At 39.5% G+C, this 18676-nt stretch overlaps 1 protein-coding gene across 1 annotated transcript in view; it reads right to left on the bottom strand.

Annotated features, from left to right (window-relative positions):
- The window catches only part of lrriq1 (leucine-rich repeats and IQ motif containing 1), a gene marked incomplete at both ends in the record, with an annotated part of 35485 nt that extends 16809 nt beyond the window's left edge, over positions 1–18676 (bottom strand). Inside the window, 15 exons of the mRNA XM_083666536.1 lie at positions 2957–3136; positions 6953–7046; positions 10725–10798; positions 11136–11263; positions 11805–11998; positions 12606–12756; positions 12998–13150; positions 13435–13732; positions 14228–14589; positions 15435–15509; positions 16905–17125; positions 17405–17513; positions 17991–18097; positions 18292–18394; positions 18560–18676. Of these exons, the coding sequence (XP_083522662.1) occupies positions 2957–3136; positions 6953–7046; positions 10725–10798; positions 11136–11263; positions 11805–11998; positions 12606–12756; positions 12998–13150; positions 13435–13732; positions 14228–14589; positions 15435–15509; positions 16905–17125; positions 17405–17513; positions 17991–18097; positions 18292–18394; positions 18560–18676 (2366 nt within the window). The remainder of the gene's footprint in view (positions 1–2956; positions 3137–6952; positions 7047–10724; positions 10799–11135; positions 11264–11804; positions 11999–12605; positions 12757–12997; positions 13151–13434; positions 13733–14227; positions 14590–15434; positions 15510–16904; positions 17126–17404; positions 17514–17990; positions 18098–18291; positions 18395–18559) is intronic.

Genomic DNA, 18676 nt, shown 5'->3' on the forward strand with positions numbered 1-18676 from the left:
GCCAAACAGATAGTGACCCCTTGAGACCTTGCCCCTCGTACCTGTCAGTTCACCACAGGGTCGAAGGGAAAGTGTTTAACATGAGGAAAGCAGTGTAGGTGGAAAAAGGTCAAAACTTTTCAAACTGACGTTTAGAGTTGTATACATAATATGTGAAGTAATCTACAGTGCCTTGCCTAAGTGATGGGACGGTGAAGCATTTGTTCTTCTTTTGGCTCTATACTTCAAAAGTTTGGATTTAAAATCAAACAATTACTATGAGGTTAAAGGATAGATTATCGGTTTTTACTTAAGGATATTTTTGAACATGTTGGGTGTTGTCATTTCACCATTCAGAAATGACATTACTTTTTTTTACATAGTCACCCTATTTCAGGGCACCAAAAGTAATGGGACAGATTCATATACTGACTAAATTAAGCACTCATGTTCAGTATTTTGTCGACAATCCTCTGCATGCAATAACTGCCTGATGTCTTGACCCATTGATTTAATGGACCTAAATTTAGTGGACCTAAACTGCGCTGAGCAGTCCCCTCTTGTTGAAGATCTTGTCGTCCTTCTATTGCCCTTGCAGCATACAGTAGAACAAACTGCTTAAGAGGTGGTGGAGCAAGGTTATGAAAACAGCAGACAGGCATCGGTAAGGCATAAGAAGCTGTCAAAGCTCAGTAGGTTATATTTCTTAATGATATTGATTAGTGATAGGTATTTGTTTTTTTGTACAGCACTTTCAGAGTTTGTTTATAGAGCTTGTGAGCACCATGATGGAGGGCACCATCGGTGGGCAGTATATGCCAACAACAGTGAATGGCATTTGTGGTGACAGTGTTATGTTTACTGCAATTCATTAAATTTCCATGGCACAGGTGTACGATTTTAACCTACAATATATTTATTTCTGTTTTATTTTATCTCCTTTTATGTTGAGTGCTTTATAAATACAGTTATTATTGTTTATTATTATTATTATTATTATTATTATTATTATTATAGAGACCATGTCTGATACATTTTATTTCTTCCTGCAGTATTGCAAATGCATTTGAGGTTATGGTGAAAGGCATTCTCGAAAGACCCTAAATTGAATAATGAAACCTTAAATGCCTTAATGCTACACTGTAAACCCCAGGGTCTTTACACCTTACCAATGCTACTAGACAGGCTAGAGCCAGACTCTTTACCTCCCTCAACCTCGTCTGACACTGGGTGGGGGCAGATGTTAAATGACTGCGGTGGTCCCGGACGAGCCCTCTAGAAAGGCCCATTGTCCAGGGGCCAAGGAGGGGGAGGGGGGGTGTGTGGGGGGGGGGCAGGGTGAAGTAGGGGGAGCACTGTAGTCCCCCAAGCAGACACCACTGCTTTTCATCTTTTGTGAAGTGTAATTTTGTAGGGTCATGCTGATAAACCAAAGGCTGGCTGCTGCTTTATGTGTTGGTGGTCTGTCTAGGGATTTCTATAAAGACTAGTTTCATCAATTGACTTGACTTGTATTCAAGCTATGTGCAAATTATCTGACGTGACATTTCTTCTTTTAGCTCTATACTCTAAAGGTTATACTATGAGGTTAAAATACAGATCCTCTGCTTTTATTCGAGGGTATTTGTAAACATATTGGTTTCATCATTTAGAAACGGCAACACTTTTTATACATAGTCCCCCTATTTCATGGCACCAAAAGTATTGGAGTCTGCTATTTGTTTATTTCAACATGAGGACCAAAAAGGTGTCACTGAAAGTCAAGGAAGCCATTATAAGGCAATTATAATTAATAACAACAAAAGTAGGCTGTAGGCTTGCCAAAATCAACAGTTTGGAACATCATTAAAAAGAAACAAAGGAAGGAGCCAAGGAATACCTCTACAGCGGATGACCGAAAATAGCTCACCATAATTACGAAAAATCCCAAAACAACTATCTGAAAGATCAGGAACACACTCCAGGAGGTAGGCGTGAATGTGTCAGAGACTACCATCCGCAGAAGACCAGCTGAATTGCAGAGAATTACTCGTTAGCCTCAAAAACAGCATGGCCAGGTTACAGTTTGCTAAAAAGTACCTAAAAGAACTGTAGAGTTCTGGAAAAAGGTCTTGTGGACAGATTAATATTATCATGTACAGGGGCAAGAGGACAGTTTGGAGAAAAAAGGAACTGCCCAAGATCCACAGCATACCACCTCATCTGTGAAACATGGTAGAGGGGGTGTTATGGTTTGGGCATGTATGGCTGCCACTAGAACTAGCTAACTTGTCTTAAGTGATAATGTAACTGCTGACAGCAGAATGAATAATTAAGTGTACAGAAACATCTTGTCTGCTTGAGTACAAGCAAATGCTTCCAAACTCATTGGACGGCACTTCATCATACAGTAAGACAATAACCCAAAACATACTGCCATAGCAACTAGGGAGTTTTTCAGGGTCAAAAAGTGGGAAGTTCTTGACTGGAGAGATACTGCGCCAAAAGCTCTTTGTGTTGGTTACTCAGAGGCAGCACTTTTTGGTGGGCAATCTCTACTCAGATTTAAATCCAATTGAACATGCATTTCCTGATGGTAAGATTTTAGGCAAAATTACCTAAATACAAACAACAACAACAACAACAACAACATAGAGCCAAAAGAAGAAAAAACAGCTTTGCTGTCCCAATAATTTTGGAGGGCACTGTAGCTAAGATTATCGATGGAGAGTTTGTCTTCATAATTTAGCTATCCTGTAGTATGACAGTATTTTCGGCCTTTCAGTAGCTTGCTTGCCAACTGTGTTTTGTGTGTGTGGGGGGGGGGATGTCAGGCTTTAGGGCAGTGTTTCTCCCCAAAACAAATGCACATGCATTGAATGCATTCTGCAGTGAAACATATCTTTCAGAATGTCTGTTTTAAATTATTCGCACCCTATTTTACCGTTCAGTTGAAGTTGTCAGAAAAGTCTGTATTGCTAAATGAGCAGCCACTCACCTGAGCTCCCTGTTGTGTTTGTGCTGCAGTGTGTGAAGCTGCTGGAGCTGGGCCTGACAGAAGGCCAAGAAGCTGCCTTGAGGAAGGGTGCTGACTGCACCAGCAGGAGGCGATAGAGAGAAGCCTGTCTGCTGCCCATCAATGTCCTTTAGACCCGGTACAGCCTTCAGCAGAGAGTACCTTAGGAGAACAAAGGGTGTAAACATGAGGAAGTATATCAAACAATATTATTTATTTAATAAATCATTTATTTAACAACTCAGAATTTTACAATGCAATATTCCCTGATTCCTTTGCCCATCCAAAATTTGGTCTGATCTCTAAAAGAGTAAAAAGAATCCCCTTGAGAAAAGTGTGGGGATAAAGCGTAAACCAAGTTTGACATTTCAGGCCCAACAGAGCCACAGAAATTGCCCTCCATGCGAAACGAGAGTTTTTGGTTAGAGTCTGATTTTCTCTGGGCAGAAGAATGTGACGACATGTCGAGCTGAGATCAAAGACTGAGAAGAGACCGGGCTTCGGGCCTTGGCTGGGACTGCCAACCAAGCATTTGTTTTGTTTTTGTTGTCATTTTTTATACTTTTTTTTTTTTTTCTTTTACCCAATCTTTATGACTGAGGACTGAATCAGTTAAGCGTAAGCAGCTGATGGTGGCCTGAGAGTGGGGGAGAACAGTTATAGAGTCGCTGGGAGAGGTAAGAGTGGCTCGAGGCTAAGGATGTGCAAGCTGAGGAATCCCAAAAATCTGCCAGACAAACAGAAGTCTCAGAAGTGACAACCAAATGTGGTCAATGCCAACGTGAAAATGTGGAAATGCAATAGAACAAACTTACAACATCAATACTAACAACAGTAACAAACACAAATGTCCTTTCAAGTGTAATTTTAAAAAGTCGTTAAATATATAATTAAAGGGTAGCGTTGGCTTTGCTCAACATGACGTCCCTTTTGTTGAGCTTATCACTCTGCTGTGCCACAGAAATATAATGTATAGAGCTGATAAGTTTGCTATTCTACACAACAGAAAATCAAGTGAATTTTTAAAAATAAAAAAAGAAATATCTATGAAAAAATGTTCTATAAATGCTACACAGTCCTGAATAAGCCCCTGAATTAAATCATTTCTAAATATACTTGGAGTTTGGGACCCCCACCCCTTCATACACAGACTAGACTCTAGGTCACAGGCTGTGTACTGTCACGGTAATGAGGTATTGATGTGGCCCAACTCGCCTCTCTCACACAGACCAGGATTAGATTCCAGCCCTACAGGCTTGCCGTCTGGTGGACCCTCTTCAATGACGCTTAAAACCCAAATCGAGCTTTGATCGTCACATGAGCTCACTGAGGAGGCCGCACGTAATTACGTTCATAAAGGACACTACTTAGATATTCTTTTTAGTTAAACATTCTTTTAGATGCCATGTCTACATTACAAGCTTCTAATTAAAGAACTCAAAAATATAGTTTTAAAGACATCAAAGTGAAGGTATTTTACCTTCTTTTAATAAATGGTTTGCTGTTATTGAAGGTTAAACAGTACACTCTTGTGACCCAACACAGGCAAATGTCATGTGTTTAAATCTTTTCACGGTGTGTGTTTATCGAATTTGTTGATTCACAATCTAGATACATTTCACTGTGTGTGTACATTTGTGTATTCAAATACATAATTCTCACAATGAACATAAAATGTCAACACTTTATGTTTGTCAATACATCTTTTAACTTTTTTACTTCCAACTATTTTTGCAACATACTACAAAAACTTCCATGGGGGAAGCACACACAGGATAGCATATATATATATTCTTATATTCTTATTATATTAACTTTAATGTCAGAGCCAGTACCAAATGCCCAACGTTTTGACAAGTGTCTTTTTCAAGGGTGCGCTGCAACCTTTTTTCTATGCATATGACTACAGTATGTCCTCCATCTTTCATTGGAATGTTTCAATAAATGAATCAATGAAATTTAGTGGATACCAGCGCTTTCTATCTGTTACTGGGAAACAGTGTTCTTGGCCTTGTAGTTTCTCCAGCTGCGTCCGTAGATCTCTCCAACATACTGTAGAACCTGGGCCCATATTTCATTTAGTGAAGACTTCCTTGAAAACACAGCCCCTTAAAGAGGTCTGATTAATCAGCCCAGGTGCTTTCTTCTTCCCCTGGATCAGGCTGCCCAGAGCGAGTGTAATTATTTTCTATATCCTTTTGGTGCTTTAATTTAGTTGGTGATATCACTGGACTGGGATGAAAGGGCCAGGGGCAAGGTTGGGGAAATACGGGGGGCTAATTCCATTGTTGGTATTGGAGATTAGGTAAAGTTCAATGGAATATTCGATTTCTGCTAACAGGAGGGCACACAAATAATTGTCAGGTAAAAGCAAACTGATATGTCAGTGTGTTGATTGTGAAAATTAGTATGATGTATGATGAGTAAATGATGTACAGTACTATGACTCAATGATTAGAAAACCTACAAATACTAGGGTAATACTAATACAAGGTTAATAATTGTGATACATTTAAGTGTTTTCTCAGTGGCTCTAAGTGATTTTTAAAGTAATTTAAATAATTTAAATATACCTAGATTATGAATAGCATGACTTCCAAATACCTTTGAGAGTAGAACCAAGTGTGGTACCTCTTCATAATCAAAGATAAGGATTTATTACGATATTGTTTATATTTTTGTTGACATAGGAGATTTTGTAAACAAATGATGTATAGCTTCAAATTATGTTTTGAAAAGGTAATGCTGTTCTTAGCTAATGTAATTCCTTGAACACAACAGATAATAGATATCTAGTTATATAGCTATTTAAATGTTAAAATGCATTTTCTTTATTGTTTACATTTTGTTGGTGACACTGCATGCTGAAATCACTGATTTCACAGAATCACAGATAACGGCGGAATGACGTTTGAATGTGTCTCATCTGTCATCATCTAATAGACAGCAGGATAGATTTTTAGACAGTAAATATGTTGGGTGTGGTGGCCTACATACAGTAGTTGTACAGATCATGAGAGGTTCAGACAGTAATGTAATACTATTACTTCAGACATAACCCTCACTTCAGACATAAGAGTAGAGACAGTCATATTTTATAACATTTGCTTCTCTTAAATGGACTGTCACAAGGTCTCAAGAACTGTAACAACATCTGATCTCATTGTAATGAGTTTGTTATGTAGAAATTACGAAGGTGAATTGCCATCACACATTTTTCATATCAACTAATTTCGACCCACTTAAACTGACACAAAAATGTTCGGCACTGTAAGTGAATGAGCAAATTGACATTGAAAACTGAATTGATTTTTCTGTTGAATAAATATTTTCTGAATTACGGTTACTTAAGTGTTACGTGCGCACGGATGTCGGTGGCACGTTGGGTAATCCAATAGCAGCCTCGGATCACTGCAGTAATCTGGGGATGTGGACAGGAAGCCCCATGTTCAGATGGAATGTTTGTTCTAACTTATTCACCTCAGTCCTCCTCCGCATCGGTCTCACTTTCTGCGACGGGAATGAAATGGCAGTGGCTTTGGCTGGTATGTTCCATCTATAACATCCGCCCCAGTAATATTGATGGAATCTCTTCGCCGAAGGTTTTAAACCATGGAACTCATCGAAAGCCATGTAATGATATATTGTCGCAAAGTGACTATTGCCATTTAAAAATGGTAAATGTTATCAGCCAATAGAAACTTTAAAACCATAAAACCTCTCTTTCCAGAGGTGGAATGCAGTTGAGACCACCTAAACATATTGAAGACCTGAAAAAGTGGTGGACGTCTGCATTTGTATGACTGTCTTTATGTGTAAATTTGTAAATCTGTGTTATAAAGAGGCAAAAAGGACTGCAAAAAAATTGCTCAAATACCACATTTGATGTGATTCTTTGCCCATCACCTTAGCATAATATGCTATGCACGTACTGTAACAACATTGCTCTCAAGATGCGTGCTGGGGGGCTTGTCCTACCTCCAGCTGGTTTCTTGTTGAAGTGGATTCCCTGTGAGGTCGACCTCTTGGAGGAGTGGACATCCCTCCAGGCTCTCACACACGTTCTGCAGCTCTACAGCGAAGGCAGAGAAACTGGCTGAGCTTACCTATTTTTCATTTTCTCCTTCACTATCGCCGGTATCTAATCTGGTCATGGAGACAATATCTATTGCTGGGATCCCTTGACATTTAATGGAAATGCATTCCAGAGATGTGTGACTCTATGCATAGTATTACCATAGACTCTATACCATAGACTAAATGGAATTGTATCTGTTTACACATGAGATAAGATCAAATGTAAATTTATTACAATAGCAATATCTTAGAAAAGAATCTATCTGAGACTGAGTGGGAGTAGGGAGTACAGGGAGAAGAGTGGTGTGAATACAAATGGAATGCATCAGGAACATGAAAGAATGGACGTTGTTTGATTGTGATGTGTATGGGCTGGGCAAGATATAACACTTATTTCAACTAGGGATACACAGATATAAAACTTCTGGGCTGATACCGTGATCTGCTATTTACCAAATCATATCAGATAGCTATCGATATAGCAATGTAATAGAAACAATCATGATGTATCAAAACACAGTTTAAATTGCCGCTTTTCAGTCATTGTCATTTTGTAATTTTCACTAAGCAACTAATGCTTTCTGCTACTACAGATTAAGTAGCTATTTTTTGCTCAGATTAAAGGCTAGAATATCTCAGACCAGAATATCTAAGCCATTATCTGCCAGTACCAATATGATGGCCGATCGTCCTCTCCAGTAACACTTTACATTAAGGTCCCGTTTGTAAAGGGTCTACAAATGGTTAATAATTACAGTAGTTAATAAATCATTTATAACCAGTTTATTATAAACCATTTACAAACAGTTATAAGTCATTAGTTTAGATTGTGAAATGTGAAATCATGGAACATTTGCAATGGTTGCACAGTTGGGAAAGTTATTTCCTGAATTGTGGGATGATATGGCTGGCACCAAACGATTCAACACATCTTTACATACAGTACAATGTGAAGATCTCCCAAATTACAGTACAACTGTCACCATGTTTTTTTGCCCACGGTCCTCATTTAAATGTCCACTGTGCCTGTTCCCAGATTTTATTTGTTGATATGTCTATCCACTACTTATACCTTCTCCGTGTTCACCGATGTGTGTTTAGTTCTTAGAGCTGGTTTGGATTAATCAATATTGGGTTACCAACATGTATAACTGATGAAATGTCACATTGTTAACCATTTATTAATGAGTTACCTACCAATAGTTCTATCTGATGAAATGTGACCTTAATATAAAGTGTAACACTGTTAACTATTTATTAATGAGTTACTAACATTAATTAATAATAATTAATATGTACCTACAGTATAACATCTAAAATAAGGCACTCCATATAAAGTAGCCTCACCTTTCATAAGACATTATGAACAGTAATGAATGTTCATGAGGGGACATCAAGTAAAGTGATCCAACGTTGCATAATTAATAATATGTATTCATAAACTAATAATTCACATCAATTGTTTATTCATGCTTGTCTATACTATTGTAATGACAGAGATGGAATTCACTTTTAACAAAACATAACCCAAAAACTGCAGCAAAGCTACCGGCCAGCTGCAGAATCAAAATAGATAAATAAATAAAAAGTTTGAAAGGTGCGTTTCACATTGGCATCAACTTACAGGCTTGCTACAGGTGATAATGGCTAACTAGCTACTACCTACCCTCATTAGTGGGCTTGCTTCATCAAGTCCAACTATTGTTTTTGCTCATACTTATTATGTTTATTATTTTCTCACCGCTACTCCTCCTACAACTTTTAAGCTATTCACACCAATCCAGCTTTTATTAACTCTAAAACTCCTATATATTAACATGGTGTTATGTTGATTTAGGCCAACATTCTGAGAGTCCCATTGTTACTGCAACTGCTATGGAACTTTCAGAAATCAGGAGACCTGCAGAACAACAATGCACTCTCTTTGCCACAAGTTCTACCCTACTGAAACCACTCTCAACCAACACTAAACAAATCAACTCTACCACTCTCAATCACTAACCAACCAACTCTCTACCCACTCCACTGAACTACCCCAGGCTCATCCTATTTCTCTGCCTATCTATCTATCTATCTATCTATCTATCTATCTATGACCTTCTAATACACTAACTTTCTAACCTTATCTAACCTTTCAACTACCTAACCATCATAATGTCTTCCTTTCACCAGTCACTATTGCTTCACCCCTACTGATTAACCTCTCAATTGTATTGATCTATCTATACCTCCCCTCTCTCATCTATCCATCCTCTCTTTTGTGTATCTATTCATCCATCCACCCAACCAACCAACCATCCATCCATCCAACCAACCAACCAAACCATCTTTAACTTCATCCACTACTGTAATACCCATCATCTATCAATCCTTATCTCATCTATCGACCTAACCTTCTCTCATCTACAGTATCTTTCTCTTATGTACTGTATCTACAATATCTGTCTATCGATCTATGTAACCTTCTCTCATCTCCTGTATTTCAATCTCTATACCTATCTATTGATCTATCTATCATCTATCAGGGTTCTCACCAAAGAATGTAAGAGTGGCGCTGTGCCACGCTGTGAAATTGCCGATGCCACTATGTAAACATTTCAAGGAAAATTAAACGATATATTTAATAATGATAGAGTAACTATCTTTGATCGCGAATTACATTGTTGTTAAAAACGAAAGCGAAAGTGAGAGCGTTATGATGTTCCTCATTGAATTCAGCCTTTTAGCATTTTTACATGAATAAATAGGAATAAGTCAAGCTTTGATAATGCAATCGAGCACCATGCTGTTCAAAAATCCTGGGGAGAACCCTGATCTATCAATTCATCCATCCATCCAAACAAACAATAGATCAACCAACCAACCATTCATCCATCCATCCAGCCAACCAAATTACCTGTAACTTTATCCACTACCATAATAAGACTCTGACTTTCTTTAACTACCCAGCAAATCCTTTAACTTTTTCTACTACTTGTGATGTTTTTTGAAAGTCCTTCAAAATAGGAGCCATTTTTCTCTTCAAAATAAGAGTACTGCCCTATAAACAGTTTAAATGCTTGTCATGCTGAACTGTAACCAGATAACCTATATGCAGAGTGACCTGTACCAGTAGCAGCCATTAACTCCAAACCTACAGACCTTGACCATCATTGCTTCAGACTATGATTCTTCTTGAGAGGCATAGATAGAAAGAGTACATTAATTAAGAGTAATTAAACCCATAATTACACAAATCTGGTGTAAAAACTAGCAAATACAATTTCTCAATTGTGCAACCATTGCAAATAATGTTGCATGATTTCACATCAGGGTTAGTTTTCAAACCATTTATAAGTGCATTTATAAAGCATTAATAACTGGCTCCCGATTGCAAGCTCCCTATTTGGCAAGCACCAAGTGAATATCAAACAACCTAAACTAATGAGTTATAACTGTTTGTAAATGGTTTATAATTGAATAATAAACTGGTTATAAGTGACTTATTAACTAATTCTAAACCAGTTATGAACCCTTTACAAAGGGGACCTTAATGTAGTGTTACCCACTCTCCTAATTTTAACATTGTTTATGAGCTTGTTAAGGATGTGCTGTCCTACACATTTAACACATTGTTAAATTGCGAAAGACAAATGAGTTTCATATATCTGCTTATCAACATACAGACACCTACCCGAGAGGCAGTTATGGCTGACATCAAGCTTCACCAGTGACACACAGTCAGTCAGTGAGGGCAGCTGGGTGATACTGAGAAACACACCAAACCATCAATAACACCACTGTAAACTCTCACAAATCACTTGTACATACCCAAAACACAAAAAAACGCCCCTTACCCTTGATTCATGGAGAACTACCATAAACAAAACAATTAAATCCTGCAACTAAGCCAAACAAGGACAACATACATCAGACTTGTTACAGGTGTAATAACCAAAGGGCAGTGTATTTACATTTTAATTTTGCTTACAGTACTTTACAACACTTTGCTTACAGTAATGTTTCATGTGCTAGCCTACTACTATGCTATAAGTCTAATTAAATGTCAAGTGAAAAAATTTCAATTAAATGTGTTGTACTCTACCAGTTTTGGGCCCCAGAGAGGAGCTGCATCAGGGGTAGCCAGCAGGTAGTGAGGCCCTCCAGGGAGGAGATGCTATTGTCCTCCAGACGCAGCTCCCTGAGCAGGACCTGGTTTCTCAGACTAGGAGGCTAAGAGAGAGAGAAAGTGTGGAGTTTATGTAGCCATGCTGGGTACGACAGTCTGTTACTGACAGCTTCTAGTTCTAGCAAGCTTAGTGCCTCAATTTGTCAATGTCAGACATTTTATTCCTGCTGTGCCTAAATAAATTCATTCTGCTGTGACCAGCAAACTGTCCCTGCCAGGCAGTTCTGGTACTCCAGTAGGTATGTCTAACTAACCATGATTGTCATTTTGTAGGTTTCAAAATGTATTATTATTTCAGTATTTCACATGAAAATCATTATTATGTCTTCCACTACTATAATAAGTAGTGGCGTCCAAAATTATTGGAAAGTATTCTGACTCAAATCAATTATGTAACAATAGAATAGATAGAACAAGAACAAGAAATAGAATCAATAGAACTATCCAATATGTATAATAGACATAACCCTCATGCTAAATACTTCAATGAGGAAGTACTATATCAGAATATTCCATGGGACCATATTTTACTGAGGACTTACTTCAACACATTTATTACAATTTTGTTTATGGTTAGTTTTTTACTTCAGTGAGATTATTGCCCCTCAGATCGAGTGTGTTGAGCAGAGCGCAGTTCTCCAAGCCCTCCACACTGCTCAGGTGGTTGTGTGACAAGTCCAGATTCAGGAGCATATACACCTTCCTCAGTCCTTTAGTACTTATCAGCTGGTTGTGATCGATCAGTAACCTCTGCAGCCTCTTCAGAGGCTCCAGACCACCTTTAAAAAGAGTGGGTGATAACATGTTTAAATTGCATACTAAAAGGGTATATACAGTATATGGACAAAATGAGATGTTGTGATGGGGCCCCAATAGATATGATATGAGAAGATTATCTAATTTCAGTCAGGTGCAAAGGCGAACATTACGATAACATTGAAGGCTAAACGTCCAATAAAATGCATTAATCCTCCTCTTGGGGGCAATATATATTCATGACTCCAGGCCTGGCTCCTGTTGGCTATTCACAGTAACTAAGTCACATTTCAATACATATTGAAACAGCTGTTTAGCGTGAGTAGAATGCAGGGCTGCAAAAGAAGATAGATGCTGTCCTCTAGTGGACAACAGTAGTTAAAACCAGGGCCATAAATATTTGCTTGTATATAAAGAAGTTTGAAAAGGCTAGCTCCATGTTTACACCAGACACTCCATTACCATTCTCATTTGCATTCTACGTAACTTTAAATGCCAACACGGAGGAACCTTGATAGGTGCCAAAATGGGACCCATTGAACTTCAAAATATGAAACCAAATTTGCTGAACTCTGTCAGCTGACAGTATGGCTCTGATTAAAACTCAATTGTCTGGTGTCTTGTGCTCACCAATGCGGGTTATGCAGTTGTGCGAGAGCTCGAGATCGGTCAGGTTGACAGCACCTCCAAGACCATGGATGGATGTCAACCGGTTCTGACTCAGTCGAAGAACACGTAAATTGGCCAGATTTTCACAGTCCACAAATGTGATCGCGTTTTCCTGGTACAGGCAGGAAATTAGAGAGTCTGTCTGCTATTCAAATCAACATTTTTAAAGCAGACTTGATTTGAGGCACAGTATGAGCTCTTGTATGTAACATAATAAGTACAGTATATAACATTGTATACTATATGATTTTCAAGTTGTACCACTGTAAAGAATAACAGATTTCATACATATGATATTAGTTCCTGTCACACTAGTGTTTTGTTTACATGTCTCTTATGGTGTATTAATTTACCTGTGCATCAATGTACTGAAGCTCCCTACATTGGCTGAGGCTATCTAGGGCTTTCAGGCCACAGCGTCTCAGGGTTAGGGACTGGAGTCTGGGGCACTGGGCCAGAGTGGAGAGACTACAGCCTGGGAGGTCCTCCAGAGTCACAGTGGTGACCTGAGTTAGCGCACAGTGAAAAGATGATTTTTGTTTTAATATGTGCTTTTTTCATGTTTTTCATTGACTCCTCTCAATTCAAGGTTTCATTATGAACTACCATGGCAACACGGTTCAGAGTAATGCCAATAGAGCATTTTCATTACAACATAAAAACTGCACAACAGCACTCCAATTGTCACATAGTCATAGTGACACATTAATTTACAGTATCAAATGGGTGGCATGATCAAAAGTACTGTGTGCCCGTCAATACTACGACTAACAACATTTAAATTGGGTACCTCTTGAAGGGAGTTCCAGGCCCCAGAATGAAGGAGAGTGTCTGGGCAAAGAGGGGGTAGACTACTGCCGTCAGTACCCCTCCTCGCCCCCCTCCTCCCCGGTGTACTGCCATTACTTCTCTTATTCTGCAGGGAGAGTTTGGACCAGGGGGTGCAGTCCCGCATCCATGCCAGTCTCTTCTGCTCCACGGGGTCTGGTAGGCACATGAGTCCAGAGTCGGGGAGAGAGGCAGGGCTGAGATGAGAGCTGGAGGGCTTCCCTGGCTCATCTTCCACTGTTACAGGCATAGAGATGGGTCTCAGAAGATGGGTTGGATTGAGGATACCTAGGGGTCTGGGGCTGGCTGGGGGATGGGTGGTGCTGCTGTTTGGAACTTCCTCCTCCGTTCTCTTTATCTCATCTGTTGTTTTTCTCTCCTCCTCCAAATTCTTTATCCTCGCCTCTTCCTCAAATTTTCTTTCCTCTTCCTCCTTCTTTCGCTTCTCCTCCTCTTCGTTCTTTCTCCTCTGTTCTTCCTCCTCCTTTCGCTTCTCCTCCTCTTCGTTCTTTCTTCTCTGTTCTTCCTCCTTCTTTCTCTTCTCCTCCTCATTTCTCCTCTTCTCCATCTTTTTCCTCTCACCCTCTTCCCTCTGTCTCTTCTCCCTTTTTCTCCTCTCCTCTTCCTTTATCTTTTCCTCCTCCCTCTTTCTGTTCTCTTCCTCCTCTCTTTTTCTCCTCTCCTCCTCTTCCCTCTTTCTATCCTCCTCTTCCCTCTTTCTATCCTCCTCCTCCCTCTCTCTTCTCTCCTCCTGCCTGCGCTCTCTCTCCAGATGTATCCGCTCCTCTTCCTTGGTCCTCTCGTACTCTCTTCTCCTCCTATCCAGCTCCTGCTCCTCCACCTCCCTCCTCCTCCTCTCCTCCTCACGCTCTCTCGTGCGTCTCTCCTCCCACTCTTTCCTCATCCTTCGCTCCTCCTCACACCTCCTCTGTTCCTCCCTTCTCCGATGGAGCTGGGCCCCGGACCACCGACGCACCAGGAGGCCTCTGAGGGCAGCCTGGATCTTAATGGCTGCCTTACAGCGTGACTTGTGCCTTCTTCTCTTCTCCTCTTCCTGGGCATCCTCAAAGGCCCGCTTCTCCTCCTCCATCTGTCTCTGCAGACTGCTAATCAGTTCCTGGTTAGTTGGTGAGAATATAGAAAGTAAAGCCATTAAAAGAATTAAAAGGTAACCCTCTATTTCTTCTGCGTTTGCAGAGCTAAAGAAACCAGATTGCCTAGGTGTAGGCTAATCAATATGGCCGATACTAAGCTCATTTGAAGGCTAGAAGGAGCAATCCTCACCTTAATGTGTATAGTACATTATTAGATATGCATACAATATTAGAAGGCTGAAGGGGCAAAACTTCAGTTCTGCCCCTATTTTCAAATGACACTTCCCCCCGATGGGACAAAGGGCTCAAGAATGTGATGATGCATTGTGTTGTAAACAGCTCCTAATTTAAATACTGTGGTTGTAGAGGGATATAAAAGCAAAATGAAGGGAATAGCTTGGTCTCTTTTCTTTGTCCTGGTGTGATGCTCTCTCCAGAGCTGTGAGTAGTTTTGTAAGAGTGGCCTGTGGTCATCTCTCTCTCTCTCTCTCTATCTACCATATAAGATTGAGGGTAGAATGTAAAATTTTACTTTCAAGTATTTGCCTTGTAATAATTGCAGAAGTATACAGTATTATTAAAGCCTCATTTGATTCATTCTATTTGACCATTCTTGCACTTATCAGCACAAACTCATTTATTTCAATATACTCAATTATTTCCATATAGTGTTAATTAAATTACTTGGAGTCAGATTATCAATATTAACATATGCTTTGCTATTAACATAATATAGCCAAATTTCCTTGCCAAACCTTCAGATGGTAACAGCCATCCTAAATAAGGCCTACAAGGGTAGGCTAAGTACAGTAGGGTTGTTTTCAGACCAGGCAATATGGTGAAGGGCTGTGATGGAATACCAACCTACCTGCTGTTGGAGCAACTCCTGTTGAAGTCTTTTCTCTGTCTCTTTTTCTCTTGTCTCTTTATCTGTATTATCAGGCTGCATAAAGACAATGACAAAGCTCTTGAATACTTGCATGATTGTTTTGCCATGTTCTCTGTTCCCTATCAATACAAGGTTCATAGGAAGAGGTGGGAATGTCTCTTTTAAAGGGGCCATGTAGTCATTCTAATTTTAATTTTCAAACATCCCTGGGTACCTACAAAGTCACTGTATGTGTTTTTTGCAAGAAAAGTTGTCTAGCCATTATTTTCCTCTTGCCTCCGTCTGTCATTGAAATGCACGCTCTGCTGGTGTGGGTGTGGTGCTGCATTTGTGATTGACAGCTAATCTTGTGAGTTGTTCTTTCATTGATATACACGTTCTTTCCTATGTTCAATGCTTACCAATTCTTTAGCAGCCGACAGTGTCTCATATGTGGATGTATGCAGCATTTCTGTTTGTAGTTCGATGCTGCTAAATGTTTGGTGAGTTACATTAGCACAAGCTTTGTACAACTGTTAAGCAACCCTACTAGGGTTAGGGTTCGTTATGGTGAATTTGCCCACATATTCTCTGTTACCCTGATGTGTTCCAATGCTCACTTCCTACTAGTCTAGCTTACTAAACTGCTAAAGCAAGTCATTGATAACTTCTTCAATGCAAACATATGGCTATCAAGCAAAATGTCAACTGATACAGGAAGACAGATGTTACCACCGGTAGGCCATAGATTCATTATGCAATTGCTTTTCATAAAGAGAGATGCAGGACATTCGCTCTCTTCACTCGTGCCTTGCACTTAAGTCAGTCTTTATGCATTACTGACAGAGGCCCTCTGAGAAAAAGATTCCCATGCTACATCTATGTGACGTAAGTGCATCAGATATTTCTTGTAGTTTAGATGTACTAACAACGTAAATCTGATCCATGTGTACTGTCTGGGAAGGCGGCACTCCTGACACTGCTACAATATAAATTAGTATAATGCCTACATAGTGCCGACATATACATGTCGTCTGGCTGCTGGCTAAAACGGGAGGGATGTAAAACGAAAACAAACACTATTGTTTTATTTGAGGTATACTTGTTTGTCATTGGTGTATTAAAATCAGATCCCCAGGTGACACTATGAGGGGGGCCAATACCCATGAAAAACAAGCTAGAATTCAAGGCACACTTTTCAAACTGCTCTCACATTTAGAGACAATTCAGAGTCTGCAAATACCATATAAAATAGGAGGACTACATGGCCCCTTTAACAGTTTAATGATAGTGTTATCAGCTATCATTATCATTTATGTCATGGCAAGATTAACCTGTATAAAAAGCAAATGCAAAATCCTGTTGACAATGCCAGTCCTCTACTAACGCCGCCACTAATTAATGAAAACAATTATATATTTTCGCTAAAGGGGACCACTTAGAGGAGGCCATTCTCATGAACTCTCTCACCTTATTAGCTTCTTCTATCATCCTCAACTCTTCTTCAAAGTGTCTTTGCCTTTGTCGGCTCCACTCCTCCTTTTCCCTCTCCTCTTTCTGGTGCTTCTCTCGCTTCACCTGGTATTCTATGGTCTTCCTCTTCTCCTCTTCTTTCAATGTATACTCCAAGGCCTTCAGTTCGAGATCGAAGCGCCTTTCAGACTCTAAATATGCGTCACATTCAATTGCATCTGCATTAAAGAGTAAAGAGAAAGTAAGCCCCAACAGTACGAATGGCATTATGTTATTTTGTGTAAATTATGTGAATCCCATGGCACGATCTACAGTGAGACAAGAGTGGGCCCATCTACTGGGCGTAAGTATGCACTTTACAACAGCACAAAATGAATCCCTTCAAATTAACGGTGAATTTGGAGTTGAGCTGTTGAGAGAAAATACATAGGCTGGATAAAAATTAACATAATTCAGCACATCAATCAGACTTATATCCTTTAGCTCAGTACACCTACCCTCATCGTTCTGAGGTACACTGTCCTTTAAGTCTGCCTCAGATACAGTAGGAGGACTGACGTCATTGGGGATGATGGTCAACTCATCATCCTCCATCTCAGATACGACCTAGATCAGACACAAACAGAACCTAGTTTCAGCACATCCAGACCTGCATAATATTATTTCACCAACACTGCATTTAGCCAATCAGGGATTGATACATCAATTTTTGAACTTTTAAATTAATTATATATATCCATTGTCTATATTCATGATATACATGCCTCATGATCTTAAATCAACTGTCTAACCCCATAAGAACCAAAAATATAAGCTTGTTTTACTCCATAGCTTGTAAACAATGTAATTTTAAACAAACACTGTACTGTAGGCCGTACTGTGTAGCTTCACAACATTGTTTAAAACAATCATTTTGATCTCATAGATGGTCAGTCCCTGCATCCATAGCTCCGTCTATTAATTTGAGAGTGGTTACATTTCTCCAGCCCTATCCATCAGCTGTTTACCAGAAAAAGTGGTGGGGTGACTGCTTTGTTGTCGTTTTAATTCAAGATTGCCCCTTTAATATGAACCTGAACTCACTTGCTCTTTCAGCTTCACAGGGTCCTCATCAAAGCCAGAGGCTAAATCCCTTAAAAGGTCCTCGGAACGACTTGAATTGATGGAGTGCACATCGTGTGCAGTGAAATCTGAAAGTATACACACAGGCAATGGTAAAGCAATGCAGTGGAATCTAATATAATGAAGGTGCATTTCATTTCACAGGTTGGTGCCATTTGTTGGTGCAGGCAGTTGGAACTGTTTGGATAGAAGTGAATCATCCAAGTAAGTAAAGTAAATAGCTTCAGCCATGCACTTTTTGTTTCTATGCATTCGGTCTTACCATCATCTTCAAGGTCCTCACAAATTAGTTTCTCAAAAACCCTTATTCTGTTCTTAGAGGCCTCGAAATATGTGAGCATGGATTCTGGGATTTCATCTGAAGCCTGGGAGTATTGACAAAGGGAGATAAATGTTGCTCAGCAAGCTAACAATCATTATTATTCCGTGAAAGTGAATGTGATGAGGGGTTGTATAGTCAGATCAATCAATCAGTCAGATCAATCAATTAACCTTGCAAAGGAACTAACAGGCAATCATAAATAACTTACTTCATCATCAGAGGATGAGTAAATGTCCTCCTCTTCAGAATGATCTAGTAATGCAATATCAGAGGGGTTCATGTTCAGCTCTTGGTTGATGACTTCATCGATTAGATTGCCATCCAT

Source organism: Argentina silus (assembly GCF_951799395.1).
Source record: "Argentina silus genome assembly, chromosome: 3".
Taxonomy (NCBI): Eukaryota; Metazoa; Chordata; class Actinopteri; order Argentiniformes; family Argentinidae; genus Argentina; species Argentina silus.